A 25,118-nucleotide genomic window follows, 5' to 3' on the forward strand; every position below is an offset into this window, starting at 1 on the left:
CAGCTTCAGGGGGCTGGATGCTGGTCAACCCTGCACTCTGACCTGTATGTGTGTGTCAGAGAGAGCAAGATCAGAGAGGCGACAGCACTATTTTACCAGTGGGATGAATAAAGCATCACTATTTCATCCCTATCTGACAGGACTGATAATTGTCTGATTAGTGTTTTGGAAATTTAACAGGTTCTCAGGTACAGCAACACAGAAAATAAGGATTTCAGTCATGGTGTCAGCAATTGAAAAGTCATATAAAATATAATTAAAATATCTTAAGCTCTTCTTCACATTCAAATCCCACATAAACATGTACACTTACACATATCCCAGGCAGGAACTGAACCCAAAACCCTGGAACCCCTGGGTCGGCTGTAGTGCTGATCACTGAGCCCCAGCGCTGCTCAGAGCTTCATAAAAATACTTATGCATATATTACAGAGTCTCAGGGTAACTCACCCTGTAAGGTCATTAAACAGCAGGTTTGTCTCGGCTGGGGAGTGTCAAGTAAAAACTATTTACGTTCCTGACTATAGGACAAGGAAACGGCAAAATAACAGATTTTTCAGCTATATGCTGCATGTCTTATTGTACTAAAAATGTTTATTTTGATATTTTATTTGATATATCTGTGTGTGGTGTATGTATTTATATCTTAACACTTTTCCTTTTCCAGGCTGGACAACTGTAGACTCACAGAGACATGCTGTGAGGTTTTGGCTTCAGCTCTCAGATCAAACTCCTCTCAGCTGAGAGAGCTGGACCTGAGTGACAATGAGCTGCAGGATTCAGGGGTGAAGCTGCTCTCTGCTGGACTGGGGGATTCACACTGTACACTGGAGATACTGAGGTCAATATTACTGGGTATTCCACACTGTAATGTGTAATTGCTGAAAGCTTTATTGAAGTCGTCACATTTACTTAAAAGTAATATTCATAGTGGTGAGGTGTTTTTATTTAATGGAGATATTGTCTGTCTCTCTGCAGGCTGTCAGGCTGTAGAGTCACAGAAGAAGGCTGTTCTTCCCTGGCTTCAGCTCTGAGGTCAAGCCCCTTACACCTGAGACAGTTGGACCTGAGTGACAATGACCTGCAGGATTCAGGGGTGAAGCTGCTGTCTGCTGGACTGGGGGATTCACACTGTACACTGGAGATACTTAGGTCAATATTACTGCGTATTCCACACTGTAATGTGTAATTGCTGAAAGCTTTATTGAAGTAATCACATTTACTTACAAATAATACTCATAGGGATGAGGTGTTTTTATTTATTGGAGAGATATTGTCTGTCTCTCTGCAGGCTGTCATTCTGTAGAGTCACAGAAGAAGGCTGTTCTTCCCTGGCTTCAGCTCTGAGGTCAAGCCCCTCACACCTGAGAGAGCTGGACCTGAGCTACAATCACCCAGGAGACTTAGGGGTGAAGCTGCTCTCTGCTCTACTGGAGGATCCCAGCTGTAAACTGGAAAAACTTAAGTGAGTACAGAATGTGTGTCTGTCCTGCTATAGACTTGTGTATGTGGAGAAAATGCAACAATTAAATAAATGGATACAGCAGCACTATGTCATTCTGCTTCTGCTATAGTGTGGACCACAGTGGAGAGTGCAGGACCAGACCAGGGGTCCAGAAATGTAAGTTTGTTTGCATGTTTTTATTCTTAACACTGTCAGTCCTATTTTATGAAAACATTCACACAATTATTGTGATGTGTGTCTGCTTTTTTTATTTTTTATTTTTTTGGGTTTAAAGATGACGACATTCTTAAATAACAATGGGAGTCTGGGAACTTCTGTAGTAGTACTGTTTTGAGATTTGTTAGTATTGTCCTAAGTCAGCACCCGTAATCTCCCCAAACTGGCTGTGACACCGAACGTCTCCTCAGTCTGCACTAGTGATGGGAATTTCGGCTCTTTTTAGTGAGTCGGCTCTTCCGGCTCCCAAATGACTCTTCATTTTATTACTTCTGCCTCAGCCAGATTCAGCCCTGTTTTGATGCATGATTGATATCTGTAGTAAACCTCATGATTTCCTCAGTACTATAATTTCACATTATGTTTGGTATAAAAAATATTAAATGTAAAAACCTCAAACACTACTACATGTGTATTGAACATTATGTAAGTGGAAAATCTGTTTTTGTCTTTCATCTATTCATAACAGTAAAATAATATAAATAACAAATCATAATTTAAAAATAATAAATTAATTACAACGTGCAAAACACCAGCATCCAACAGTTTTAGGTTCTGTCCACTATAACAACTATCTATCACCTTTCTAACAGTGTAACATTTTAACATTTCCTTTGGCGCAGAAAATGCCTCAGCTTAGACGGGCTGATCCGGCTTCTGGCAGTAGCAGGCACGCTAGCCTGTCTTTTTCCTTCCATCTGAAGTGTTGGATGCGCAGTTCCTAAGTGTCTGTGAAGGTTGTTTGTGGATCCTGCTCGAAATGACAGCTTCATCTTGCAAACTGTGCATCTGCCTTTGAGTGATCATAGCTATTAAAATGCATCCAAATGGCGCTTAGTGTCCGAATATCACTCATCTTGCCTATTATTCACGCACCACACTCCCTCTTTCTCTCCTCCTCTTCCTCCCTCGCGCTCTGTACCTGTACACCATCAGCAAGCGCACCGCCCCCCCCGGTCTGACTCATCACGTGATCGGTCGCGCGGCTCACGCGCCATTAACACAAACTTCAATCACAGTCAGAGCAGCATGGAGCGCTGAGCTGCGGAGACGTTTTGCTTTATAAAAATGTCTCTCGGTCCGGATCCGGATCTTTTCAGCGGCTCGTTCGCGACCGACACATCACTAGTCGGCGCTGCACGCTGCTGGAGGGGGGTATGTGTCCGAAGCGGTTTGAAGGAAGTTCTTATTTTGACGTAAAAACAAATTAACTTCTAGTGGTACTCTTTGTGGTACAATTTAATGTTTAACATGTTTTATTAATGCTGTTTATAATTTTATTTACCTGTAATTAAGGCTATGAATTTAGCACGCGCAACATTTCGGCGCGTCTTCCCGCCGGCGTCGCGCGGCGTCCGACATTTCCTGAGGTATTTCACATACTTGAATTCCTGCTGCTTTTTTATATTTTATGTATCGTACAGAATAATAGAGCGCAGGATAAAGTGCAGTTGGGTCCCCAGCGAGTCTCTCAGTGCGGCGTGTCTCACAGCGCAGGGGGCAGCCGGAGCGCCGCAGACTCGGGCGGCTACATGAGTATATTGGGAATAAAATGTGTGTATTGGAGCGAGTTCTGTGTTAGTGAGTGTGTGAGGTGTGACAGTGATAATGATGGAGATGCTGGGCTTCGTCATGGGATTAATCGCTCTTCCTCTTGCCTGCAGACTCCTGCCAGCTGACGCTGGACCCCAACACAGCAAACAGACGCCTGTCTCTGTCAGAGGGGGACAGGAAGGTGACACGGGGAGCAGAGCAGTCATATCCTGATCATCCAGAGAGATTTGACTTCTGGCCCCAAGTTCTGTGCAGAGAGAGTCTGACTGGTCGCTGTTACTGGGAGGCTGAGTGGAGTGGAGATGGAGCCTGGATAGCAGTGACTTATAAAGGAATCGGGAGGAAAGGAGGGAGTTATGACTGTCGGCTTGGACACAATGACAAGTCATGGATGCTGTTCTGCTCTCCTGACAGTTACTATGTCTCTCACAAAAATAAACAGACTGTCATACCCATAAAGCCCTCAGGCTCCCGCAGAGTAGGAGTGTATCTGGACCAGGCGGCTGGTACTCTGTCCTTCTACAGAGTCTCCTCTGATGGACTGACCCTCCTGTACAGCTTCACCTCCTCATTCACTGAACCCCTCTATCCAGGGTTTGGGGTTTATACAAACTCCTCCGTGTCCCTGTGCATGCTGGGATAGCTCACTGTGTGCTGGAGGAATCATTTTTACCTTATCAGAGTGTCACATGTCCCTGCTTCTCCACGGCAAAAAGGTAAAATCTCTGCTTTATAACCAGTATAACCCTTTTTACTCTGAAGTGTGACGTATGTTAGACAGAAATAAATGAATGTTTGTTCAGTTTGCCAAACTCATGCAAAATGACCAAATTCATAGTAAATGCAGTTGTACCAATAGGGTGAATTCTGATTATGAATAAAATAAAATGTAATGAAATGTAAGCCTGATGAGTGGGGGGGCTTTTCACCTCCCCTGTATATGTACATTTTATATATTTGTCTGTATATTGTATTTTCTGCCTGTACACTGACAATAAAGGCTTCCTATTCCATCCTATTAATGTCCTGGTTCAGCGCTGCTCAAAGCATACGTGAGGTAACTGAGTAACGTGAAACATATAATTTAATTAAACAAATACACTTTACTGTAATTTCACTGACACGATTAGATTAAATCAGCATTTATAATAACCATGTAAAAGGAGACGGGAGACATAACAGCGAAAGCAATAAATATCCATAGAGTCATAAATCACATCAATAACACACGTTAGATTAAATGATCAAAATACAAACAATAAAAATTTCCTAACTAAACCTGTGAACTGCTGCATTTGACAATCGACAAGCTAATTATCAAACGGCGTCTCTCTGATCCCATTAAACACCGGAAAATAGTCATTAAAAGCCGAACTAAGTCCTTACAACTAAGTAAATAATTGCACAAGTAATTAAAAATAAAGCGAAACACATTCTTTCTCCCAAAAAAATACGGTTTAACTTCTGACAGCTGAACCTCACGTCCGCCCCCTACTGCCGTCCTGAGGTAACTGCGGGTTTCCCGTCGGTCGCAGCACGTGAGACGCTGCGGTCCCTCAGTTAACGTCCGCTTCACAACACGTCAGATATGGTTAACAGATACAGTTATTATTTTACGCACAATAAAACATTAACTTGATAAAAATAGTCTAAAATAAAAATCTTAACTTTTGGTGAAGTCTAAAAAAACATGCATATTTAGCAACAACGAGAATGGACAGTTAAGTTGATATTCTGACTGCAGCGTTTCAATTTTTTATTAAAACCAATGTGGACAGCATTTTGGTTTCACTACATGCCTGATCATCTATGCTGCACTACATGTGATTCCAAAAGACCAAATGATTTACTTTATATTTTGGTCAAAGTTTCTTCTTTTAAAATCCACACAATTTAGGAATAAGATTATCAGATGCAATGTGACCCACAAAACACTCACAGTGGCATTGCAGTAATACAGATATACCCCTGAACACAATAAAAAGGTGGATTCTTACTCTGACGTCCCTCTCCTTCCTCTGGTGACCAGCTATTGGCCTCTTGCAAAATGATATCAGTTACATCACTGATACACTGAGCATCTAAATAATAATTTGTTTTGTTTCCAAACTTTTCACTCAACCTGCAAAGACATTTCTAGTCATTCTCAAACAAATGCATATGTACATATGTAAATAAATAAGTAATTTAAATGGCATCCAATAATTTATGTAATATAGCTTTTTAGCTCATTCTTATTTCATGTTGAATTATCTGTTATAAAAATATGAATGTCTAATACCAACCAACAGTATGATCATTCTGTATGGTCATTTTTGTTAACATTTTGTTTATGGTTTGTTTAACTTTAATTGAATCATTTAAGCTCATTTACATCATATTTTAAAAAATACAATACATAAAATACCAGGTTACATAAACTAGACTTAAAGCCAATTCCACTGTTGCATGACATCCACATACACTATATTGGCAAAAGTATTGGGACACCCCTCCAAATCATTGAATTCAGGTGTTCCAATCGCTTTGTATAAAATCAAACACCTAGGCATGCAGACTGCTTCTACAAACATTTGCGAAAGAATGAGTCGCTCTCAGGAGCTCAGTGAATTCAAGTGTGGTACCGTGATAGGATGCCACCTGTGCAATAAGTCTACTGGTGAAATTTCCTCTCTACTAAATATTACACGGTCAACTGTTAGTGGTATTATAACAAAGTGGAAGCAATTGGGAACAACAGTAACTCAGCCGTGTAGTGGTACGTCACGTAAAATCACAGAGCGGGGACAACGCATGCTGAGGCACATAGTGTGCAGAAGTCACCAACTGTCTGCAGAGTCATTAGCTACAGACCTCCAAACTTCATGTGACCTTCAGCTTAGCTCAAGAACAGTGTAAAGAGAACTTCATGGAATGGGTTTCCATGGCCGTACAGCTGCATCCAAGCCTTGCATCACCAAGTGCAATGCAAACCATCAGATACAGTGGTGTAAAGCACGCCACCACTGGACTCTACAGCAGTGGAGGCGTGTTCTCTGGAGTGACCAATCACGCTTCTCTGTCTGGCAATCCAATGGATGAGTCTGGGTTTGGCGGTAGCCAGGAGAAGGGTACTTACCTGACTGCATTGTACCAAGTGTAAAGTTTGGTGGAGGGGGGATCATGGTGTGGGGTTGTTCTCCTAACGTGAGTTTTCTCCTCAACCTTCAGAGCCTGTAAACATGTGGTAAGCTGATTGGGATCTCTAAGCTGTCCTTAGTGTGAGTCTGTATGTGTGAGTTTGTGCTCTGCTATAAACTAGTATCCTACCCATTGTGTCCCCCGCCCTGTGCCACCTGGGACAGGCTCCAGGCTCCCCACCCCCCTGTGCAGGATAAGCAGTTATTGAAATGTGTTGGATACTTTTTCACTATTTCATATTTCTGTTCCCGGACCTGGCTGAAGCATTTTACTTATATTAGATCTTTTATCTTAATAGTGGTAATTAATGATTCTAGAAAAAAATTCTATAACTATATTTTGGCAAACATCCTGTTTGTTTGGATGCCAAATTAATAACTCCAAACCTGCTTACCTGAGTCTCCTTCCTAAAAACAGTTACTAATTTACTACTAAAAACAGTTTACTAATTAATAAGGACCAAGACCAGGAGGCAGCGGGAGAGAGAAAGAGAAGCTCCCCCAGCAGAAGAAAACGAAACACAATAAAACACAATAAAACACTCCACCTCATACAGGGAGAGAGAAGTGTGTGTGTGAACAGACTCACATTGTAAGAATTCTGCTCTGGTCCTGGGCACTAATACTGGTAGGACGGTGTCTTTGGTAACTAGAAGGAGAGAGAGAGAAACAGGGATGTGAGTAAAAGGAATTTACTTGTGGGAGATGAACTTCACTCACTGTGGAGACACCAGCAGAAGGAATTTATCATTACGAGGGACAATAACAGTTGAACAACCTTCTAATCATTGTAAATTCCATGTGAGACAGATCTTTCGGTTCCATAATATAGAATAAACATGATTCCTGTGATATGGGTTTTGTAGCCAGTAGAATGTGGAGCTCTTTCACTGGTTTTCACAAAGACTTAGTTATATCGAAAACAGAAACTGACTTGGTCACACAAACGTGAGGCTGACTGTACTGCATACTGTGATAGAAAATTCTTGATTATGCTAATCAGTAATCAATAATGGAATATAGATGATTATGCAAAATGCATTACCTAATCAGTAATTAATAATTGAGTTTATAATGTGTTCTTGATTTACCTATAATGATTGAAACAATATAACCCCACTTGAATCAGTCTGATGTATCAAGCACAATGTACTAATGCAAGCTTGCTTACTGTAAGTAAAGGGATTTCTATTTTCTATGAAGGAACTAACGTTTGTCATAATGTAGCTTGCTCAGCAAGGGCCCGGGTCAGCATGACCTGGAAGTGAGATAAAAGTAATTGGGTAATTGGATAAATTTAACTCGACTCAGTATGAAACTGCAAAGGAATTTCTGTGCTGATAAGCAAGCCTCAATAAGCAGAAGTCCCTGGTGTCTACAGACACCTGATCCTTTTCTTTGAACTGTCTGATGACTGCATTTTTGGCTATAAGAGATGTATGCACTTGTTGTTCGGAGAGCAGAACACGAGACGCATGATTGCTGAGTGTCTGTTCCCTTTGAGCTCATCGAATAATAAAGTTCTGTCAAACACTTAAACATCGGACTTGGAGAAATTTCTTCCACAATACTCTCTCTGCATGGCCTATATTAACATGAACAGACTGGAAAATGTTTTTTATTTATAAACCTGTATGATAGATCTCTGCCGTTTTCTTTTTGCAAACATTCTCCAGTTGATCCTTCAGCTCAGAAACCACCTTCCTCACATTCTCAAAAGAGCAGCGTGGACTGACAGAGATTCTGGGTCCAAATATAGCTTCAGGGGCAACAGGAAGACCCTGGTACCTCTACAGACACACAGTCTGATTAAACAGCTTCATCAAAACAAATGTGTATGGGGATCTAATTAACAGGACCATTACCATCTGACCAATGACAGACTAGCTGAAATACAAATGAGAACATGCATCCATTTGAATGCTCTGGTTTTCTTATTGCCATAGTAGCTGTTCTGTTACCTGGAGGAAATAGATGTGATCCTCTGTGTGTGAAAGCTGCTCCAGCTCAGAGTGTCTCCTCTTCAGTTCATCAATATCCTGCTTCAGTCTCTCCATATCTCCTTCAGTCTGGCTCACTACAGCTTTCTCCTGATCTCTGATCAGCTTTGTCACCTCAGAGCGTCTCTCAATGGAGCTGATCATCTCAGTGAAGATTATCTCGCTGTCCTTCACAGCTGACTGTGCTGAGCTCTGTTGGTGACACAGAGAGCAGAGGACGGTAAATTACAATTGCCCGCTTTTGAGACTCCAGAGAGCCTCATTGTACAATAGAGATGACAGGAGGTATAAAAACAGCACAGGGCTGTTCAGGTCCAGTGGCATCAGTCAGCTTGTGCTTCTTAAACGCTGGAGACTCATAGTGAGGCTGGAGGTGAGTTTCACATTAAGAGGCCAGACACACCAGGCAGGACTTGACAGCTTTATGTTTTCTCCCAGTACAGACGTCACACTCCACATCTCCAGGTCCAGCATAATGGGCAGCAGGAGTAGCTGCTTGTAGTCCAGTCTTCTTCAGTTTCTCCACCACTTCAGCCAGTATGGTGTTTCTGCCTAGAACAGGTCTGGGTGTGAAGGTCTGTCTGCACTGGGGGCAGCTGTAAACTCCAAGACAATCCTCCTGATCCCAGCAGCTCTTAGTGCAGCTCATACAGTAACTGTGTCTACAGGGAATAGCCACTGGATCCTTCAGTAGATCCAGACAGATTGGACAGCTGAACTGGTTCTGATCAAGTGCGACACTGGCTTCTGCCATTTTACCACAAACACTTACGGAATTCACTTCCGTTTTCTCTCACAGTCGTTTGTGTGTGACAGTGGGAGGAGCTTCCTGAGTAGAGCAGACTAGGTATACATTGGACTAGGAGAATAAAATGGTAGATTATACGTACAACAAACATGTATTTAGTTAAAGTATTTAATTATATTAGTTATATTATAGCTGTCTTTGTTTTTTCCATCAAACAAGCTATAATTTGACAATTTTATGTTGTAGGATAGAAATTAAGTAGAAGGCAGAGTTTTACAAGAAAACTATTATGCAGAGAAATTATCTATTTGTTTAAAAGCTGATGTTTGATTAGAATTTTTCCTGAGATGCCACTGATTTGAAGCACAAAGGCAGTGTAATTTTTAGCTGTTATATAGTGTGGCGAGTGGTGGTGAGAGAAATACTGCCAAATAGTACCAAACAATGGTACCAATAGCCACACGTTAGTCCGACTACGCCACCCCAGGTATTACACCCAGAGAAAGTTAAATCGCCCTATCCCCGGGCAAAGGCACACTGGTCCGTTCACCATAAACAGCGGAGAGACGTTGTTCCGAACACACACACACACTTTTATTACACAATAAAACCATAAAAAGAGTAATCAGTCGATCCGAGCACCGTAAGCTTGGAGCACCGCCGCGTACCAGCAGCCACTTCCTGCCGATCTAAGGCTGGGCGCCGGGACCTAGAACAGCCAGAGTCGGGCGGGCACAAGCGAGGAGGGAAAAACAAGATGTAACCGCAAACCAAACAAAATCACGCAAAACCCAAAGAAAACACTGCAGTCTAAAAGAAACAAATAAAATACAAAACCATTACATTAATACACAATAAAAATCCCATTCAAAACAGAACAAATGTATCAACAAAACAAACATAATACAATCAAAACGAAACACAAACCCTTAGGAAGCGGGGGACCAGTCAGACTCTCCAACCCCCGCTCGCACTCATGTGGGCACGCACACCCCCTGCCCCCAGCTATGGACCCGCTTGCGACTCAGCCTGCTATAGGCTAGACAGAGTATGGACAAACCGGAAGCGCAAAGCGCGAAACGGTGCAAATGTCACTAGACAGCAGCAATAAGGCAAAGTAAAGCTGAGCCGCCGCTAGGCAGAGCAGGGCACCGTCGCCGCTAGGCAGAGCAGCAGTAGTTCCACGCGAGATGAAGCAGCTGTCAACCCCACGCCACAACACACGGGACCCGGGCTGAACACACCAAGGTAAGATGTCCGCAGACGAACAGGAGATCCGGTAATTAAGGTGACCGCCGACAAGGAGCCTAGAACATTGGTGCCAGGGTAACCCTTATAGTCTGAGCGCCCTCTCCAATTGGCCACTCCCCTCCAAAACTTAATTAGGCACACACCTCGTTTCCTTCTCCTGCTACAATTAGTTTGACGATTGTCAAATATAGCAGTTCACCATTTTAATCAGGAAATTTTTTATTCTTGCTTGTTGTACTTTGGTCATTTAATAACATGTGTCACTAATGTGATTTATTATTATTTCACATTATTTATGTTTTCAACTCTACAGATGATTTTTGCTTGCGCAGTTATGTCTCCTGTCTACTTTGACATTATTATAAATGCTGATTTTGTCTAATTGTGTTCAATTACAGTAAAATGAAGTAATTTAATCGTGTTATGTGATTTATGTGTACTTAGTTGCCTCAGGGCCGCTGTTGGGGGTGAGGAACATTATTATCTTGTCGATTTTTCAGTTAACAAAATGTCAGATTAGGAAGCTGCCCTCTATAAACAAAAGCGTCGCCGCTGCGATATGAGGCTGTGGCGCTCAGTGTCACGAGTAGCGCAGGACAAAGATCGCTCAGGCAGCACGAGCGATCAAGAACGAGCAGGCAGGCAGATAACAGGGCAAACTGGGGGTTTATTCGAGGTACGGGTCGACAAACACCGGGTAACATCAATGACAGACAAAGGACTCGGGTAAGACACGGACTGAAATACACAGGACTGATCAAAGTAACTAGACACAGCTGGGTACAATCAGGAAAGAACACGTGGGTAATCAGGGGGGCGTGGCACACACGAGTAGCCGACGAGCAGGTCATGACAGAACCCCCCCCCCAAAGGCGCACTTTACCGGGCGTGCCAGGGAGGAGGCGACAGACCTGGAACAAAAGAAACAGAACCATCAACGAAGGACCGGGAACAAGACGGAGACGCAGAACAAGGCAAAGGACAGGACGTAAGACAGGACGCAACAAAGGGCAGGGAACGCCGAGAGACAGACTAGAAAGGGCGGAACAGAGGGAACAGGCGGAACAAAAGGAGCGGGATTGACAGGAGGGAACTTCGGGAAACCAGGAGCGGAGCGGGGCAGAACAAAGGGACCAGGAACAGAGGACAGCGGGACAGAGGCGGGAGGAGAAACAAACACAGGCGGGACCGGAGCAGGAAAGAAGGGAGAGAAGGAGGGGGAACTAAGGGGAGCCCGAGGGAGCCTCAGCGGGCGATGGGAGGCAGCCGAAGGGGCTGCAGGCGGCCAGGAGGCCGGAGCCGGAGGGGACCTCGGAGGGGCAGAGGAGGCAGGGAGAGTGACCAGCGGAGGGGCCAGGGAGGGAGCAGGAGGGAGCACCAGGGAAGGGGACGAGGGAGCAGGAGGGCACCCTGGCGAGGGCAAGGCGAGGGGGGGAGCCGCCGCAGGCGGCGACGTCTTCCGCCGCACACGAGCGGGTGGACCCTCAGGCGACGGAGGACCACCGTCAGGGAGCCCACAGCCGACCGACCAGGCACCGGAGAGGGGAGCGAGGCAGGGCGACGAGGCAGCGGAAAGGGACCCGCAGGTGACAGCCGACCCGGAGGGCCAGGACCCGCAGGCGCCAACCGAGCCCTAGCGCAGGCGAGGGAGGGCGAGCCAGGGGGGAGGGCGAGCCAGGGGGCAGGGCGGGTGGGACCCCAGTCCGATGTCTGTGTCCCCTTCCCTTGCGGGACACAGACAAAACGGCCCTCGTTCGGGGTCGAGGATGCCGGGGCGAGGACAGAGGAGTCACTGGGGACAAAGGCACTAGGATACGCAGTGGAAGGGGAAGCTGCAGATTGCTGCAGGGGGGGGCGCCTGCCTGGGAGCTGCAGGCTGTAGGAGCGGCAGAGAGGGCGCCTCGGGCGTGGGTGTGGTCTCCGCAGGCAGCGGCGGCTGCTCGGGAGCGGGATCCGCGGGCGGCGGCGGCTGCACCGGAGCGGGGTCCACCGGCAGTAACGGAGGGAGCTCCTCCGCACCGGCCATCGCCAGTCTCCTTCTCCTCCTCTTCTGGCGCCTGGTGGTGGCGGGAGGCGGCACGATGTCCATAAAAACGGACGGCGAAAAAACAGGCTCCGGCTCTGGATAAGGGTAGAGGAAGGGCTCGTCCTCCTCGTCCTCACTCGAGGGCCAGTATCTCCACACGGAGTAAGCGTCCATGGGGCTCGGCCTCAGGGCTGGAGTCAGGACGGGCTTCTGTATCTCCGGAGACTGCCACATCCGGGAAAGTGCATAGGCTCCGAGGGAGATCGTCGGCTCCTTCGCTCTTCTTCTCCTCTGCTTCTTAGTCTTAGGGTCCGTCATTCTGTCACGAGTAGCGCAGGACGAAGATCGCTCAGGCAGCGCGAGCAATCAAGAACGAGCAGGCAGGCAGATAACGGGGCAAACTGGGGGTTTATTCGAGGTACGGGTCGACAAACACCGGGTAACATCAATGACAGACAAAGGACTCGGGTAAGACACGGACTGAAATACACAGGACTGATCAAAGTAACTAGACACAGCTGGGTACAATCAGGAAAGAACACGTGGGTAATCAGGGGGGCGTGGCACACAGGAGGAGCCGACGAGCAGGTCATGACACTCAGTCACCAGAGAGCGCGGATTAAGTCTGTTACTCAGGTACGCTTTGGGCAGCACTGAACCAGGACATTAATAGGATAGAATAGAAAGAATTTATTGTCAGTGTACAGGTAGCAAATATGACAGAGCGGAAATCTAGACAGAAATATATTAAATGTACTTATACAGGGGAGGGGAAAAGCCGCCACCCCCCATGAGGATTACGGTTCATGACATTTTAATTAGAGAGTCAGTTTGTTCAGCTTGCATACATTACACTTCAGATAGAATAAAAATGGTTTTACTGGTTAAAAAGCAGAGATTTTACCTTTGGCCGTGGAGAAGTAGCAACATGTGACACTATGATAAGGTAAAAATGATTCCTCCAGCACACAGTGAGCTATCCCAGCATGCACAGCAACACAGAGGAGTTTGTATAATAAACCCAAAACCCTGGATAGAGGGGTTCAGTGAATGAGGAGGTGAAGCTGTGCAGGAGGGTCAGTCCATCAGAGGAGACTCTGTAGAAGGACAGAGTACCAGCCGCCCAGTCCAGATACACTCCTACTCTGCGGGAGCCTGAGGGCTTTATGGGTATGACAGTCTTTTTATTATTGTGCCAGACAGAGTAACTGTCAGGAAGGCAGATCAGCATCCATGACTTGTCATTGTCTCCAAGCCGACAGTCATCACTCCATCCTTTCCTCCCGATTCCTTTATAAGTCACTCCTATCCGGGCTCCATCTCCACTCCACTCAGCCTCCCAGTAACAGCGACCAGTCAGACTCTCTCTGCACAGAACTTGGTACCAGCAGTCAAATCTCTCTGGATGATCAGGATATGGCTGCTCTGCCCCCCCTGTCACCTTCCTGTTCCCCTCTGACAGAGACAGGTGGCTGTTTGCTGTGTTGGGGTCCAACGTCAGCTGGCAGGAGTCTGTAGGCAAGAGGAAGAGTGATTAATCCCATGACGAAGCCCAGCATCTCCATCATTATCACTGTCTCACCTCACACACTCACTCACACAGAACTCGCTCCAATACACACATTTTATTCCCAATATATTCATGTAGCCGCCCGAGTCTGCGGCGCTCCAGCTGCCCCCTGTATGGTGTTTAGTCTGAAAACCTGTACACATAAAAACCACACATGCACTCATGTCTGCACAACACTCTACACACTTACTTCTGCAGGACACTCTCTTGCTCTACAGGTTGAATTTTGAGACTTTGGAGGCAGGAGCAGTGGATGATTCAGGACATCTGAAAGATGTTAACTTAGTGTAAGTCTTCCTTGCTCCAACATTGTAACGGAGTGTGAAATTAGCTGTTCTCTCATTGATTGGTCAATGATCTTCTTCTCCAAAGCAAACAGTCAATCATAGGATTCAAAGTGACCAATCAGCCAATGTTCCCACCTCCAAAGTCTCAATATTCAACCTGTTGAGGAAGAAGGTGTTGTACAGATGTAGGAATTATTAGCCCAGGTAAATTTTAATATCTCCACCAATGTGTTTGAATTTTTAATTAATTATTATTTAACCAATAATTATGCCAAATGGTCGGCTCCTCCAAACTCAATTGCGAATCCCCGTTAGTCTGTTAATGTGAGACTTAAATGAGATTCACTAATAACCAGTATCGCTTAATAACCTGGGTTAGTAGGCTCGTCCAGCAAGCTGCATTACTAAGTAATGTAAACGATCGGTAGTGAAGCTCCCCTCACGGCCAATGAGAGAGAGTCTCGCGATAAATCAGGCAAGTTTGAGGTTTCAGAGCTTAGTAGTCAGATCGCACAGAGGCAGGGACTATTGTGAGGACTCAATGACGGAGGCTGAAGTTGTATAAAAGACATGCATTTATTCCTAGCTAACACTACAACTAACATAAGACAGACATTACACCTCACACAAACATCCATCCATCCATCCATTACCCAAACCGCTTATCCTATTGGGTCGCGGGGGGTCCGGAGCCTATCCCGGAAGCTATGGGCACGAGGCAGGGAACAACCCAGGATGGGGGGCCAGCCCATCGCAGGGCACACTCACACACCAGTCACTCACACATGCACACCTATGGGCAATATAGCGACTCCAATTAGCCTCAGCATGTTTTTGGACTGTGGGGGGAAACCGGAGTACCCGGAGGAAACCCCACGACGACATGGGGAGAACATGCAAACTCCACACACATGTGACCCAGGCGGAGACTCGAACCCGGGTCCCAGAGGTGTGAGGCAACAGTGCTAACCACTGCACCACCATGCTCACACAAACAACAAACATGAAATAACGGAATAGACACAAACAATGTAATTATGGAAATGCAATGACCGGATTTAAATGAGTAACATTAAAAGGGAAATACTGTTCTGCACAGCAAGCACAGTTTGTGGAAACACAACCCTAGAGTCATATAACAGGTTAACAGAACAACTTAGGTTGTTAGAATGAAAGGAAGTTGGTTTACTTGTTTGCAGAGGTGGGGGGGGGGGGGTCTTGGCAGTTGGTTGCAGTGGCTGATGAGCTGAGGGGTGATGGCACTCAGGGAGCCGCGGCGTTTGCAGCAGTTGTTGGAGTGGAGCCCCTTTGATTCTCTCTCCTTGTGAAGCTTTGTCTTGGTTGCAGTTCTCTGTCCAGCTGGGCCTTCACTGGCAGGCTTCAGGAGGGCTTCTTGCGGGCTCCTCTTCTCCTGGGCTGATGTTCTCTGCCTCTCTTCAGGCTGATGTTTTTCTGCTACTGACCCTGGCTTTGTTCTGAGGTGCCAGGTTTTATAGTCTAAAGTTCATGAATAGGAATGACCAGGAATTTGACTCCTGGACCAATGGCTGACCATCCATTTGGCGGGCTTTCGGAAGGGGGTCTGTATCAGTCCTTTTGGGATCTATGCCCAGACTGATTCCCCCTTTATTGATGAGTTAAGCTGGTGTAACTTTTGATATGTCCACTTTCATGGTAACCACTGACCAGATTTGGAATCAGGAGTGATTTTCCATCAGTTTGACACCAAACATGCCATACCAGCCTAGCGGTTCACACCTCATACCATCTGTAATAATTAATTAACAATTAGTTATATCATATATGTTACTGACTCGCATCAGTATATGGTATAGGTGCTTTGGGTTGCACCTCAATAGATGTTACACTTTATACAGACATTACATGACATATTCACATTCAAACAGCACATCTTACCCTTAGATAGGCATGGCCGTTAGTCTGTGGTCATACCAATTTAAATTGCACATCTGGGAACAACATATTTTGCTTGGTGTGGATTATCCCAGTTGATCTTCTCCCCAGAATGGATAATGTACCTTATTTCAGTTCTGTTAATATAGTGTAGGATCACACATGCACATATCACAAAGCTTAAATTCCAGGTGGCCTGAGACAAGGCCTACCCTGGTACGAGAAGGCACACATCGACCTAGGCCCCAAAGGGGGGTTTGTGACTCCACACACACAGATAACAAGGGAGGCCAGCACTCCAACTTTTATTGCTCAAAGTTTTAACGACCTACAGACAGCAGAGTGGACCCCAAGGACAGGGGTCCCTCGACTTGGCACACAACCCCCTCCCCAGACATCCTGCCTTATATACCAATGTGATTAAGTGTGTTTGTGTGTGGGGTGACGAACCCCCCTTTGAGGCCTAGGCCTATGTGTGCCTTCTCGTACCAGGGTAGGCCTTGTCTCAGGCCACCTGGAATTTAAGCTCTGTGATATGTGCATGTGTGATCCTACATAGACGCAAGCATAGACATGGTCTTCATATGCGAGGGTTTTGAGACTAATTAAACACCAAACCTCTACACTGTACTGAGAGACTATGCTTGGGACCGAACTGCCCTTTATCCTGTACTCTATTATTCTGCATGATACTTAAACCATAAAGAATTCCTAACAGAGCAGGAATTCAAGTATGTGAAATATCTCAGGAAATGTCAGGTGCCGTGTGACACTGGTGGGAAGATGCAGCAAGATGCTGCACCTGCTAAATTAACAGGCTTAATTAAGTAAATAAAATTACAAACAACATACATATTAACCATAAACAAAGAAATTAACCACAACCATGAAATTATACACCAAAGATTACCATTAAACGTGAGTTTGTCTTTACTTCAAAACACGAACTTCCTTCAAACCACTTCAGACACTCAATTCCTCCCAGCAACGTTAAGCACAGATTGAGGTGTTCGTGTCACAGCCAGTTTGGGAAAGACTACAGGTACATGGGTCCTCCAAAGGATAACATACAGCTAAATGCACTCAGGAATGGCTGAGAAAAAATATAACATTGGATTATTCTTAAATGGCCTCCATGAGCCCAGATCTTAATCCTGTTGAACATCTATGGAAAGATCTGAACATTGCAGTGTGGAGATGCCTCCCTTCAAACCTGAGACAGTTTGAGCAGTTTGCTCAGGAAGAGTGGGCCAGACTACCTGCTGGCAAATGCAGACGTCTCACTGTGAAGTACAGAGATCACTGGTTGGCAGTGATTGCGGCAAAAGGTGGTGCCACAAAATATTAAATTATGGGTAGCATCTTTTTTGTCTGTGCCATTTTCATTCATTTAATTATATAAAATATTCAACTGAATGAACAATCAAAAGAAAAGTCTGATTTGTGTTAAATATGGAATAAACAATAAGGGATGAGAATAAAATTTTTGTCAGTTTCAAGTTATTTCAGAGACAGTTTGGTTCTTTTGTAGAAGGATACCAACAAATTTGTCCATGTCTGTACATACATACTTTATATGTATGTATATGCATGTGTGTATGTATGAACGTGCATGCGTGTGTATGTATGTATGTGCTTAGAACCAGTATATATGTATGTGCAAGTGAAGTGTTCAAGTATATGCATGACAGTATGCAAGTGTGCATGTGCTTAGTATATGTGTATGTGCAAGTGAAATATGCAGTTTGAGCCTATACAGCTTCTCATAGGGGAGGGCTGCAGTTTAACTCACCAAGAGTAAGAAAGCTAGTAGTTCTCCTATGAAAATGTTAACAAATAAAACTGAGAGTTACTCATTGCTGAAGCAAATGACATCTTACATGTTAAAGACCATGGACAGAACAACCAACCTGAGGTCTGATTTTATGTTCATCATGATTTTAGCAGTTTGCACAAATACAACCATAAGCATATAAAATAAAGTCAGCAGTTGCTTAGAAAAATGCTGCATTACATTTTACAATCTCATTGCTGCTTTTTAGTGATGGGACAGATAATACTGGGATTTTGGAGCTTGTCCCCCCAAAGTAAAACCCGACGACTGGAAGCAGAGAGAAGGCATCAGAGGTTTCGATTCCTGTCAGCTCTAAAAAACATTTGGACGTTGTGTTTTGTTTTCTGGTTGGACAGATTCATTACTATACAGTTTGTATTACATACAAAACCTTTTGATTCATCATGGAAAGTGGCTCTGGAAATAGCAAGAGGTGATCCTCAGATGTTTGTGATCAGACTGACTTATTAGTCAGTTGTGAATAACATGCTAACAGTGTCATGACAAGATGTTAAAATTTGTAACCCGCGGCCATTAGCTGGTAAGATTTATTCAATAACAATTATACATAATGGGCTTTGCGATATAAGCAAAATCCCAATAATGATACATTTCACGATGTAGCACGTTTTCTGTAAATTCAATGAATAAATGCCCGACAAACAGCAATATGTCTTTAGGCCGTCCTCAGAACGTCCTCAGACCTATTATGGACTTTTTAAGGACATTCTCAGGACCAGTTATGGACATCCTGAGAACAAATTGTGGACATTAAATCCTTGCAAACCTCTCTTTATACATTTGAATCACGCCTGGAGCTAGTTTGTCTCACCTCTCATTCCTGCCCTCCTGTTAATCATTCCCAGTTTCCTCCTGTTTGCTCCCTAGCAAGTCTTGTATTTAAGTGCCTCCCAGTCCGGTGTTTCCCAGCTCTGTCATTGATGTTACACTGTGTTGTCTGTTCCCAGTCTTCTTTTGTTAACCCTGTTTGGATCCCTTGCGATCCTGTTTACTTTGTGTTACTGTCTCTTCAGTTCAGTAAAACCCCTTTTATTTCAAACCTCACCTGCTCCCTCTTCCTTTGTTCCCTCAGATATGACAAGATGTCCATAAGATGACCCTGTTACTAAGAAAAACAAAGGAATCCTTCAAAAACAATTTATTATGATAACTTGCAGGGATAGCTTTTAAATATGTATAATTTTATCTGAAATATTTCATTGTCCAGAGGACATCCATGGGAAATTTGTCATGTCTTAAAGCACCAAGATGCACAAGAACCCCCAAAGGCAGCTTTGGAGATGGTCAAACCTCAAGGGTCTGCTAACTGTAGGTAAATGTGCCTTGTAATCTAATTTAAAGTACTGAAATGGACTTTGAGGAAGATCCCCAAGGTATAGACAACATTAATGTTCTCCCAATGGTTCCTCATAGTCCATTTTTGTATCTTCAAAAGTACAATTACCTGCAGCTATAGGGTACAACTGGCAGACCCAGCCTCATTGACAAGCTAAGGTACAAATTAGTACTCTTTTTTCTGACGGTGTACACGGTATTCTCCACCTGTACTGTACCTCTCCTCCCTAAAAAGCCAAGATACTTTACAAAAGAGAGAATACACCAAATATTTATAAAATTACAAAATAGTTAATCAATGCACAAAATAGATGTTTACTATCACTATGAATTATTATTGGTATTATAAATTAGATAATCAAGCAGTGGTGCAGCATAGTGGTGCAGTGGTTAGCATTGTTACCTCACACCTCTGGGACCCGGGTTCGAGTCTCCGCCTGGGTCACATGTGTGTGGAGTTTGCATGTTCTCCCCATGTCGTCGTGGGGTTTCCTCCGGGTACTCCGGTTTCCCCCCACAGTCCAAAAACATGCTGAGGCTAATTGGACTTGCTAAATTGCCCGTAGGTGTGCATGTGTGAGTGAATGGTGTGTGAGTGTGCCCTGCGATGGGCTGGCCCCCCATCCTGGGTTGTTCCCTGCCTTGTGCCCATTGCTTCCGGGATAGGCTCCGGACCCCCCGCGATCCAGTAGGATAAGCAGTTTGGAAGATGGATGGATGGATGAATGTGTATAAGAGCACATGTATGAAAGTTATATGGTATGCATTGTCCCCCAAACTTTAATGCTTAAATATACTTAACTGGACATGTCTGCATCGTTCGTTTTGTATTTCAAACAGACAGAATACAGTTATTAATGTGATGCGAGATCTCGCAAATGTTTATCTTTTTTTAGTCTCGTGTCCCTCCCAGGCTCCGTACCTTTTGCAAATCCCATTGTCTTTCAAAATTTAAACAGAAGTTTTGTCTGTCTTCTGTATAAATCACGTCTGAGGTTAAAGTCTGAGGATCATTGTAAAGACTGACTTCTTGTGAGCTGGAATTAGGTGATAGATTGAAAAGTGCATTTTAAATGTCAGTCCTCAGCATGCAGCTGGAAAAGAGCTACTGCTCTATATTGATTAAGCATGACTGGACAATAGATTGTCTTCTTCTGTGACGGATGTTTCTGCTTTGATAATAAATAGATTCTCATGGGCTCTTTAGCTCTGATCAGACTGAGGCTTCAGTTTGAACATGTTTAATGGAACAGAGCCTGTTACTAATTAGCTAGTTATCATGGGATCGGGGGATGGTGCAGGTGAGGAAAGGATGACGATCCACAGTGCGGCTCCAACATGACAGGGGTTTATTTATAACAACACAGAGCAGATAATAAGGGAACCACGAGGGGTCAAAAGGCCATAACAACAAAACACAGGGGAACACTAGTAAAGAGCAGGGGGGTGTTTTCTGTACATGCATTACTCGTTTAGCCGGGTGTAATTGTTGAAGGTTTGGTATGATCCTGGAACTGTCGGTTTTTTGAAACCCTTGCTGGATGTGTTGTCATAGCAGCACATCCAAATCCTCAAACCTGCTCGGAGCAGTGGCCTGTACTACGAAGCAGGGTTACTGACTTGTTGGATTTAACGTACCACCGTTTAAATGGACTTCATATTCGTTCATTTACATTTTGCCCAGACTACCTTAAATCTGACAAGTTACCCTGATAAGCCAGTAACCCCGCTTCGCAGTACAGGCCCCAGGTTTGTTCTACGTAAACAAGTATTAGCTCACACACTTAATCAGTGCCCGTGCATAGAAATACGTTCCTTCATGGCCTCGCCATTCATGGATGAGCGACCAACTGCAATCGGCGCACAAATAATAAGAAGGGAATTTCAGATTGAGAGGCTTTTGCACGATCAGCAAGATCCTTTATTGTTGCCGGATGATATTCTTTTCGAAAGATACCGCTTCAGCCGAGATGGAATATTATATCTTACAGATTTATTAGCTCCATATAGTAGAAGTCCAACTAGGTGAAGTCGGGCTCTCACAGCCACACAGACAGTGTGCATTGCCTTGAGATATTTTTTGTACACTGTAGGCGATGTGTAAAATATCAAAGAGTACAGTTTGCCAGGCAATTCGCAGAGTCTGTTTGGGCCTGAAATATTTCCTTCGGGTTTACATTGTTTTTCCAGGAGACCTGCGAGTCCAGGCAGTTAAAGAGGCGTTTTATGCCATTACAGGTGATGTATACACAGTAAAATTACAGTTCTCTAAAGAATTTAAAAATAACACTAATATTCTCATTACCCAGAATTTCCAAAGGTTTTATCTGCCTTCTTAGCTTCAAGAGGAATGTTTTATAAATTTAAAGATTTCCTACGTTTCATATACATAAAATTCACACACACACTTTATATTATATATCTCAGTCACGTCACGTATGTGATGAACGTCACATGTAAGGGAAAGGGGCTAAACACACACACACACACTTTAACCCCCCCCCCCAAAGGAGGACATTTTACCCCAATAATCCTAATCTGCCTCGACTCTGCCACCTGATGTAAAAATAGGTCACCAGGACCCCCCCCCCCCCCAAATTCGGTTCCAACTAGTTGTGCTGGTATGATACAGTCCACACACTCCAAACACCTGAAGGCTTGTATTTTTCAGTTTATTATACAAATAAAAAACATACACATTCACTGCCAGCTAGCAGATGGCAAAGAGTGTAACTATCCCAATAAAAGAATCCCTTCACAGTCTACTATTGGGTCGGAGCCACCAGGCCATGTCCATGAGGCAGTTGTTCCCCCAATCGCCCCAGGCCTATGATGGCGACACAAGAACAAGGCAGGCAGGCGGGGACTCTGCTAACAGCACAACAGATAGAGCATAAAAAGCAGGTTTTAGAAACACAATACTCACCTACCCCTTTAAAACCACCTTATAGAGATACCAGGTTTATCACGGCAAAAACCACACTTCACACCTCAGCACTGCAATATTATTATTACACACACACAATTAATTTTATTATTATTATTATTATTAATAACAATACAGAAACTGAAACCACCCACGCACAGTCACTACATCAACAAGCACGGTACCAAGGTATCTACTAAAGGGAGAATTAATATACTAATCGCTGCCACCCTTAACTGAGTGACCCCAAAACGAAGCCCAAATTGGGCACCAACTCAACGTAAAGATCTGCTAAAGATAAAGGGCTTCCATTTAGCTCAACACTTAGCCCAGGACTCCCCCCAGCGTCAAGCCGTCTCCCCCTCCAGTAAGGCATCTCTCATCTCTCAGTAAACATTCACCCCACAATACTCGAACTCCTCCTGATCCCCATATATATATCCCCTACGGAGCTGCCAGAGGTCACACCAGAGCCTGGGCCTGCTGGAGGCTGAGGTGCAGCCCAGCAAGAGACAGGAAGCCCCTGAGTATTACAGGCAGTCTAGTGTTAACCCTGGAAACAAGGGACAGAATAAATCCCTTTGGAGTTAAGCGAGCTGCTTTGGGAGCCAAAAGGGGAACAGGAATGCTGTTGGGGGGGGGGGGGTATCATGCAAAATTTGTATATTGTTATATTGTTATACATTTTATTGTAATCAAAATTATTATATAAATGGTTTGGTGTGAACATTTGATCTATGTATTTTTTTTTGCAAAAAAAGATCAGCTGGGGGGCCCTAAATTGGAGAAGCCAAGTTTGTCCCCCCAAAAAAAAATTCCACTCCCTGATAGTTATGGTAATTAAGTTGAAATCTGTTTGAAATCACGTTAAACAGTTTACAAGAAGTAACCAGTGAATGTCATTGAGTGACTGGGAGCTACATGCCAAACCATCTCTCATGGCTGCTACCTGCTGTCTCTCTCTGCTGCTACTAGGTGTCACTGCTTCTATTATACTGTCATAAGCAAGCTGATGTCAGGAAGCCGCCCTAATGAAATAAGCTGAAAATGTTGATGGCAGTTACATCTGTTTAAATAACAATATAATAATTGGATATTTGTGTTGTATTCAAAGGGACGGAGTGAATAGAGTGAATAAAGGAGACTTATCATCCATCTTCAAGGTGTGCATTTATTACTGAAGTATATTTTCTTATATTTTATCTAAATTGACATATATCTTCTACAGATGTACAATTGGTAGTTCATCCTGTCAACGAGAAGATATTTACAACTAATGCTGCATTCCATTTAACTCGGAAATCTGAAGTCTGAACTAGGAATGACGTCACACCCAGGTTAACCTAAAGTTATTTTATTGTTCTTTATTAGTTATTCAGCTAAGCAAGAAATCCCGCTTTCTGAAACGGGCTCCTGTTCAAACCAGGTTAATTCTTAGCCATTGTTAGCAGTACCAGCTGATAACACGTTACGTGATATTTTACACATAAAAACACCATAGCAACACGTCCACAGAAAATGGTGCGTACATCCAATTTAATGAGCAACAAATATTACATAACTGCTAAAAAATACTGCAAAACTACAGCTTTAACTTCAGTTGATGTAAAGTAGCCATTTCGAATTCTGCAGTCGAAGTTGTGTAGGTTTCCCCAACTTCACGAGCTGGAATTCTGACTTCAGGGTTCCAGTTGAAATTTCACACTAGGAGCTCCGAATTGGAATTGGGTTGAAATGGAATGCAGCATAATTCACAAATGAAAAGATATGGTGCCTGGAGTGACGATAATTAAACTGTAACTGTTCATTTCAGTTACTGCAGAAAAAAGCTCAAACGTTTCTGAAGGATGAGCTGATGAAATTCAAAAGGTACCTGGATCAGAATGACCCAGAATGCTCTGAGCCTCAGCTGGAGGAGGACAATGACCTGGACAGTGATGGTCAGATGCAGAAGACCTGTGGTAGAGACGGAGCTCTGAAGATCACACTGTACATCCTGAGGACCATGGAGCAAAATGATCTCGCTGACAAACTGGAGAAGCGTAAGAGCTGTACCTCATTCAGTGTGTGTTTGATTTACTGCAGAAAAAGAGTTTATAAAAAATGTGTTTACATTTCAGTTCATTTATTTAATTTGATTTAATTTGGCTTAACTGAGTAAAAAATGTTTTTTGAAAAGCTCTCATTTCATTTCAGGGCATCTTCTGTCGCAGTATCAGCGCACAATCAAATGTAATCTGAAGAAGAAATTTGAGTGTGTATTTGAAGGGAAAGCTAAGGAAGGACAGCCAACACTTCTCAAAGAGATTTATACAGAACTCTACATAACTGAAGGGGGAGCTGGAGGAGTCAGTGATGAACATGAAGTGAGACAGATTGAAACAGCAGCCAAGAAAAGGGTAACAGAAGATGCTACAGTCAAGTGCAATGATATATTTAAACCCTTATATGGGCGTGTGACACCTATCAGAACTGTACTCACAAAAGGGGTCGCAGGTATCGGGAAAACAGTCTCTGTGCAGAAAGTTATTCTTGACTGGGCAGAAGGAAAAGCAAACCAGGACATTCACTTCATCTTTGCTCTTCCTTTCCGGGACCTGAACTTGATTAAGGATGAATACAGTCTGATTGACCTGCTTCACCACTTTGTCCCAGAATTGAAATCGCTTGAATCCACTGAGCTGTGTAGGTACAAAGTTTTGTTGATCTTTGATGGTCTGGATGAATGTCGCCTTCCTCTAGATTTTCAGAAGAATGAGAGCTGCTTTGATGTAACAAAGAAAACATCACTG

At 43.9% G+C, this 25,118-nt stretch overlaps 4 protein-coding genes across 4 annotated transcripts in view; 1 reads left to right on the forward strand and 3 right to left on the reverse strand.

Annotated features, from left to right (window-relative positions):
- The window catches only part of LOC125739650 (E3 ubiquitin/ISG15 ligase TRIM25-like), a 122,108-nt gene extending 112,884 nt beyond the window's left edge, over positions 1 to 9,224 (reverse strand). Inside the window, exons 1-4 of the mRNA XM_049009973.1 lie at positions 8,818 to 9,224; positions 8,376 to 8,606; positions 7,004 to 7,063; positions 5,358 to 6,448 (exon numbers count right to left, since the gene is read on the reverse strand). Of these exons, the coding sequence (XP_048865930.1) occupies positions 7,034 to 7,063; positions 8,376 to 8,606; positions 8,818 to 9,168 (612 nt within the window). The 5' untranslated portion in view covers positions 9,169 to 9,224 and the 3' untranslated portion in view covers positions 5,358 to 6,448; positions 7,004 to 7,033. The remainder of the gene's footprint in view (positions 1 to 5,357; positions 6,449 to 7,003; positions 7,064 to 8,375; positions 8,607 to 8,817) is intronic.
- The window catches only part of LOC125739602 (NACHT, LRR and PYD domains-containing protein 12-like), a 926,911-nt gene that overhangs the window by 151,821 nt on the left and 749,972 nt on the right, over positions 1 to 25,118 (forward strand). The window contains exon 12 of the mRNA XM_049009876.1: positions 1,292 to 1,348. Coding sequence (XP_048865833.1) covers positions 1,292 to 1,348 — 57 coding nt within the window. The remainder of the gene's footprint in view (positions 1 to 1,291; positions 1,349 to 25,118) is intronic.
- Positions 1 to 25,118, reverse strand: part of LOC125739612 (E3 ubiquitin/ISG15 ligase TRIM25-like) — a 110,651-nt gene that overhangs the window by 60,352 nt on the left and 25,181 nt on the right. The window lies entirely within an intron of this gene.
- Positions 13,389 to 25,118, reverse strand: part of LOC125739621 (tripartite motif-containing protein 16-like protein) — a 50,700-nt gene continuing 38,970 nt past the window's right edge. Inside the window, exon 6 of the mRNA XM_049009914.1 lies at positions 13,389 to 13,951. Within this exon, the coding sequence (XP_048865871.1) occupies positions 13,416 to 13,951 (536 nt within the window). The 3' untranslated portion in view covers positions 13,389 to 13,415. The remainder of the gene's footprint in view (positions 13,952 to 25,118) is intronic.

The sequence above is a fragment of the Brienomyrus brachyistius genome, chromosome 4 (assembly GCF_023856365.1).
Source record: "Brienomyrus brachyistius isolate T26 chromosome 4, BBRACH_0.4, whole genome shotgun sequence".
Classification (NCBI taxonomy): domain Eukaryota; kingdom Metazoa; phylum Chordata; class Actinopteri; order Osteoglossiformes; family Mormyridae; genus Brienomyrus; species Brienomyrus brachyistius.